Here is a 6,912-nt window from a genome sequence, read left to right on the forward strand (position 1 = left end):
GATCCGTTTCTCTTCCTCTCCTCCCTCCCCCTCTCTCTAAAAAAATGAAAATAAAATCCTAAAAAGAAAACAGGATTTCCTTTGTTACAGATATCCCTGGGGATGGAAACACTAAATCAGTGAATTTGCCTTAAATGCTCAGACTTCTTAGGATAGGGTTTTGGGGAAGGCGTCTTTTTCTGAAATTTGAGTCCCACAGTCTTGAGAATGAAAGATTTTGGGAACATTATTCTGCTGTCTTGGATATTTCTTTTCCCCACAGATTTCATGACTGCTTCTGAATCTCTTCTGCTTCACTCTTCCCAGCAGCATTTCCCCCCAACTCCCAACTTCGACCAACCTCTGATTTAAAGGGAGGTCAAAGTGTGAAAGGGTTGGCGCTGGGAGTTGCATCCTGATGAAGCCCCATTACACTAGGGAGGAGGCGGAAACCTTCTCCAGCCTCAATCCAGGCCTGCTGACTCATATTTCACTTAATTAGACTTTCCTTAACTCCCACATTTCCAAGGACAAGGATGTTTTCCTTTACAACCACAAAGTCTTTATCACAGTTGGGGTATTTGTATTAATACTATTATGTACAATTCATATTTAAGGTTTTTTGCCTGACCAAAAGTATCTTTTGTAATTTTTAAAAACATTTTTGTATTTTTATTTAAGACTTTTTTTATTCTGAAATCCAAAAGGTATTTTCCTTCTTTTATCTTCTAAGGACTTTATAGTTTAGTTTAAGGGAAGTCAGAAATGAACATGCCTCCAGCAGTACAGGCATCTGGGAAAGACTGAACTCTCTGATTAACCTTCTGTGACTGTTTAACTCTGTAGCCTCAGGCTTGGCGGACTACCCAGAAAGCTGGAATACCACCCGAAGATACCCCCAGGAAGGAGGGTAATGAATGTATAGAGTGTGGATAACTGCCTGATGTTATCTGTTAATGTAGAAATGCATTGTTCTTTCTCCACATGGTTTTACTATTAGCCCCCTATGAAAAAGAGACCCTGTCCTGGGAGGGAGTGGATTTCTTCACAGCTGGACACCGCTGGGAGCTTTGCCAGTGTATGTAAGTTTCTCCAATTGAAGCTCTTACACATTTGAATCAGAATCTATCCTGAATTTAGACTTTGGGGCTTTCCCTGACACTTAGCTTTTCACATTTAGGTCTTTAATCTTTCTGGAATTGATTTTTGTGATGAAGTCAGATAGAGGTCTCATTTTGTATACACTTAATAAGGATACCCCATTGTCACAGAACCTCCATGGAAAAGACCATCTTTTCCCTGTTGCTATGCAATTCCACTTTTGTCATAAAGCAAGTTTCCTAATATGTGATAAAGCAGTGAAGAACAGTGAAGAACGTGATAGTCATAAAAGTCAGGCTAGCGGTGTCCTCAGGAAGGACACATGGGGGTGTATTTGGGAAGGGCCTGAAACTTTTTTATTTTTGCTGTAATGATAACATGTCTGCTCAATAATTATTTACACTTATCTTGATTTTGTATTTCAAAATGTAATTGTGTCGTTACAATTACATTTTGACCAAGAAAGGTTAATTAAAAAGTAAATAGCCCTGGCTGGTGTGGCTCATTGTATTGAGCACCAGCCTGTGAACCAAAGGGTCACTAGATTGCCAGTCAGGGCACATGCCTGGATTGTGGGCCAGGTCCCCAATGCGGGGGGCGAGGGTACGTGACACACACACATTGTGTGTTTCTCTCTCTTTCTCCCTTTCTTCCCTTCTCTAAAAAAAATAAAAATAAAATATTTTTAAAAAGATTTAAGAAAGAGAGAGTAAATAAGAGAAATACAATGATGAGACAAGCACCAGCATGAAAAGTGAGTTCGTGGTTTTTCTCTCCGCTGGGAATGCTGGTGCAAGGTGCAGAGGGGCACCCGTCATCCAAGGTGGCAGAGCAAAGCGCAACACTGAACGGACTGAGGCCAGGTGCCCTGAAGAAAGAAAGGGACATGCTCACAACTTTCTCGGATGCTGGCTTGGCAGTAGCCAGGAAACCCCGCCAGAGTGGGCACTTCCAGGTTAAGTGACAGAGCAGCTCCTTCCCCATTAAAGCACGCGCACAGCCAGCGGCGCGCAGACCGCACCTGCAGGGAGCGGAGGAAACGCACATTAAAAACCTCTGCACCGCAGCTGGAGGGATTCCCGTCGGAGCCGCAGCTTAGCGAGCTGTAGAGGGCGCCCCTGAGGCCTCTGGGAGGGGGCGGTCCTTGGGCGGTCGCCGGGCGTTCTCGGCCTGGTCTCCCCGCAGCTTTGTGCGAACGCCCGAAGCCGAGGGCCGCTGCGCTAAGTGCTATTGCGGGTTGCGAGTAGAGTCCCGCAACGGTTCCGAGGCCGCGGCGGAGCCTGGTGGAGTCCGGGGTTCGCAGGAGTATCCGAGGTAAGGGGAAGGCGGTCGAATGGTGGTGGCGGATTGAGGGGCTGCGTTTTGGAGCTCAGGGGTCTGTCCCCGCCTTGCCGCACCCCCCACCTTTCTCCCAGGGCGGCGGCGGCTCCCAGAGAGCCGCTCGTCTCGTCTGCTCGTGCAGGCCTGGCGCCTGTGGGCTCTGGACCTTTCACCCTTCCGGAGGCCAGCGACCCCTTGCTGTGGTTCCCGACTCCTCCAGGACATTGCAGGAAGCGCTCAGTAAACTTTAGGGCCTGCATGGAACTCCCGGGGAGACCGCGGGTTGGGGCCAGTAGAATGGTACCCTTTGAAAGCAAACATTCTCGGAGCCCTTAAGCGCGGGCTGCTCCTAACAAGTAGGATGCCGAGAGTGAAGGCAGTGGTAGTTCCTTAAGGAGCAGGAACCCATCAGAAGAAAAAAGCCTCTGTGTGACCCGGGGTCTCTGTCTGAGCTTCCGGACCACGCTTGGGACTGGAAGAGGGAACTGACTGCGGAGCACCTGGGGTGGGGTGGGGGTGGGGGTGGGGGGCGGAGGGGGCTTGGTTATTTTTTTTATCCTTTTATTTTCAGGGAACAGGGAATGGATCAAGTAACTGCATCCAGGGTATGGGGAAAATGAAGAAGTCATGGAGGATTTCCGCCCCCCCCAAGAGAGGCAAGCATTACCCAGGACCTGGGGTGGGGTCCGGTTTGTGCCGTGTGGATCGGAGAGGAGGAAACGCTACAGTGTGAGGGACTGGGCAGCTGAGAAAAGACCAAAAGTCCCCATTCTGCCATAGCACAGCCCGGTTTCCAATTTGGATTCTTCGATGCAGACCTGAGCTTTCAGAGCCTCTTTGTCCTCCGCCAGCGTTGTCATTTTGCATTCTGCCTTTCCCTGTGAGGAGGAAGATCAACCAGGTCTCAGGTGAGTAGTTTTCCTCCCTCCTAAGGTTTAATCTCATTTGTCAGAGGGAACTGATACACCATCCCTTCCTTGGGAACGGGAGAAGGTCCACATTTGTTGAGTGCTAACATATATACTGTTTAATCCCTCAGTCATTTGGTTAACTGAGCACAGTTGAAAGGAATACTCCGATGTTAAGGACGTGTGGGTACTCTCAGGAAAACTTGCCGGAGAGTACTCCTGAGGCAGGTAGCATACTCCCAAGTACTACTGATTTAGGGTTCCGTTCAGAATCCAGATCCGTAGGCGTTTCCCAAATATCTCATCCACTTGCCACCTAATGATTTGTGTCATGCCTACCTACTACTTGGATCGTTATTCTCATATTTTAATTTTTTACTACATTTACTTAAAATCAAACTTGTGCTAAGAAACACTATCTATGAAATTATACATTTGATGGATGCTCTAATAGCTCTCCATTTATTCTAAGATACATGCAAAAATGTTGATAAATGTACCATGTGAAATCATCTCGCATCAAAAAGATACTTGGTGTATGAGTAGATCTGTTTGTATCTGTAGTTAGTCTTTAAAATGTTGTTCCTGCAAACTACATTTAAGAACAGTCATCATAAAGCTGTTTTTTCTCAAGAAACAGTTTGCAGTTGAGATTTATTATCATAGTCAAGAACTTTGTATCAAAGGAATTGTGAAAGTGATCCATGTAAACTGTCAAACATTGTTCCAACATTTACAAAGATCTGGCTTCACTTAAAATAATGAAATAATGTCCCAGGTCAGTAGAACTTTGAAGCAGAAAAGGAAAAACTCAAATCTTTTAAATGAAGAAATTGATGCCAAAGAAGATGATTTGCTTAATCACACATAATATGCTAGTGCTAGATTCAGGAATAAAACTATTTTGCACTTAAAAAAATTTTTTTTAATTTCATTTATTTACTTTTAGAGAGAGGGGTAGGGAGGGAGAGTGAGAGGGAGAGAAACATCGATGTGCGAGAGACACATCGATAGGTTGCCTCTTACATGCCTCCAACCGGGAACCTGGCCCACAACCCAGGCATGTGCCCTGACTGGGAATCGAACCAGCAACCTTTCAGTTCACAGGCTGGCACTTAATCCACTGAGCCACATCAACCAGGGCTTAAAAATTTTTTAAGTGTCATATATGGATGATACAAAAAGCCCTATTATTGTAAACTGTACTGGAACTCTTTAGCATTACCAGTTGGTTGTAAACAAATAGACTTCTTTAAGGCCTATAAATAGTCATAATCTTTTTTACCTCATTGGAATTTGAAAGATTTTTTGAGAAAAATTTTTTTTGAATAATTCACTTCTTTAACATGATGTGCAGGGCCTGGCCCCATCCAGAGCTGTGCCATGGCAGAGACTGGGGAAGAGGAGACGGTGTCCGCAGAGGCCTCAGGATTCTCAGACATGAGTGACTCGGAGTTTCTGGATCTGGAAGATAGCCAAGAGTTGAGTGCTTCCCTTAGCAAGCCTAGCCCTTCTTCTGAACTGCCTGGGAAGGATGGCAAGCTCATAAACTTACCAAAGTGGGAGAGAGGATTGGATGTCTCATCACCCATGGAGCGATTCCATCTTAAATATTTGTGTGTGACTGACTTGTCGACTCAGAACTGGTGTGAACAGCAAATGGTATATGGGAAGGAGCTTCCTGGCTCCGTGGCACCTGAGAAGGCAGCTGTTCTGGACACTGGTGCCAGCATCCATCTAGCTAGAGAACTGGAAGTTCATGATCTTGTGACTATCCCCATCACCAGTAAAGAAGATACTTGGGCAGTTAAGTTTCTGAATATGTTATCAATGATTCCTACCCTGCAGTCAGGAGGGCACATCAGAGAGTTTCCAGTGTTTGGAGAAGTGGAGGGTGTGCTTCTCGTTGGAGTGATTGATGAGCTGCACTATACAGCCAAGGGGGAACTAGAACTGGTTGAACTCAAGACACGCCGAGGCCCTGTGCTCCCTCTGGAAGCTCAGAAAAAAAAAGACCGTTTTCAAGTCAGCCTATACAAATATATCTTTGATGCCATGGTACAAGGGAAAGTGACTGCTGCTAACCTACTTCACCACACAAAATTGCATCCAGAAAAGCCACTGGGACCCTCAGTGCTGAAGCATGCCCAGCAGGGAGGCTTCTCTGTGACATCCTTGGGTGACCTCATGGAGCTGGTCTTCTTGTCTCTAACACTGTCTGACCTTCCAGTCATTGACATTCTGAAGATTGAGTATATCCATCAAGAGACTGCTGCTTTGCTGGGTTCAGAGATCGTGTCCTTTGAAGAGAGGGAGCTGAGAAATAAAGTACAGCACTATATGGGCTACTGGGTGGGCTGCAGGGAGCCACAGGGGGTTGATGTGGAGGAGGCTTGGAAATGCAGGACGTGCAGCTACGCAGATATCTGTGAGTGGAGGAAGGGCGGTGGCGTGCGCAGCTCCGTGCCAGTGCCCCAGACCAAATGAGCCATGTGAGCAGAAGGTGTACCTTAAGAAACTTTGATCCTTCCTGCTCCTGCTGTGCTCAACAGAGTAAAAGAGGACCAGTCTCTGATCTTAGCTTTCATGGAGCGTGTTCTTATTTTGGTTATTTTCATATTTTCTCAACCTCTAAGCACTGAAATCTAGGTCCAAGGCTCAGGTGAGTGGGAGAGATCTGGGCTTATACTGTACCTGGAGCCTCACCATAGATTGACAAGAAGACAGATGCTCATCGTGGCTGGAGCAAAGCAATCATTGCTTTCCTAAAAAGACGCCTTAGTTTCTGTTAAGTCCCTTCCCTATTTTTTCTCAATCAAGGCTTTCTACATTTTATATAATAAAATAAAATGAAACATGGTCCAGGTCAGGTGACCGATGTTTTTTTCCCCCATAATCTCAATCCTTTAAAGGTGACCACTACAAATGGTTGTGTGTATGCTATTCCAAGCCTTTAAGTACATATGTAAACGTATTTCTGGATTAGTGGAATTTTAAATAATCACAGTAAATGTGGTCAAAGAAATAAGGGAAAATGAAGCAGGACAGGAAGTCATAAAATGAAAATGTTAGATATGAAAAATATACATGAAGTAACATTTACACTGTGCAATCCTGTATCACCACTCCTAGGCATGTGCTAAAAGAAACTCTTAGAATAAGAATAGATGTTGTAGCACTTTCACAATAGTGAAACCTAAACCTAGAAACCACCCAGATGCCCATCATCAGATGAGTGAATGAAGTGGTACAGCAGCCAAAACAAAAGAAATGCAACATGTGGATAAATCTTAGCAGCACAGTATTAAGTGAAAAAGTGAGTCATAAGAAATTATATATTGTATACACCTTTTTTATAAAATGCACAACAGAAATAAAAACATTAAAGGAAGATGTAAAGATAGTGGAGAGGAATTTCAGTGTATCTTAGAAGGCAGTAGAACCCTTAGCTGTAAACATCACCAAAGAGGCTGGAGGAAAGAGTAATATGGGCATCACCTAGAAGGTGAAGGCTTGTTTATGGAGAAACTACTAGAGAGTTGGTGGAAGTAGAGGGGGGAGGAGTTGGCAGGGGCGGAGAGTTGCTATATAAAGTGGAAGGTCA

At 45.0% G+C, this 6,912-nt stretch overlaps 1 protein-coding gene across 1 annotated transcript; it reads left to right on the forward strand.

Moving 5' to 3' along the window:
• Positions 1-2,139: 2,139 nt before the first annotated feature.
• On the forward strand, positions 2,140-6,174 carry EXO5 (exonuclease 5). The gene is made up of 3 exons (XM_045859073.1): positions 2,140-2,394; positions 2,972-3,308; positions 4,666-6,174. The coding sequence occupies exon 3, from the start codon at positions 4,692-4,694 to the stop codon at positions 5,793-5,795; it is 1,104 nt and encodes a 367-aa protein (XP_045715029.1). The 5' UTR covers positions 2,140-2,394; positions 2,972-3,308; positions 4,666-4,691; the 3' UTR covers positions 5,796-6,174.
• Positions 6,175-6,912: the final 738 nt, after the last annotated feature.

The sequence above is a fragment of the Phyllostomus hastatus genome, unplaced genomic scaffold (genome assembly GCF_019186645.2).
Source record: "Phyllostomus hastatus isolate PE091 unplaced genomic scaffold, TTU_PhHast_1.1 phas_scaffold_182, whole genome shotgun sequence".
NCBI classification, from domain to species: domain Eukaryota; kingdom Metazoa; phylum Chordata; class Mammalia; order Chiroptera; family Phyllostomidae; genus Phyllostomus; species Phyllostomus hastatus.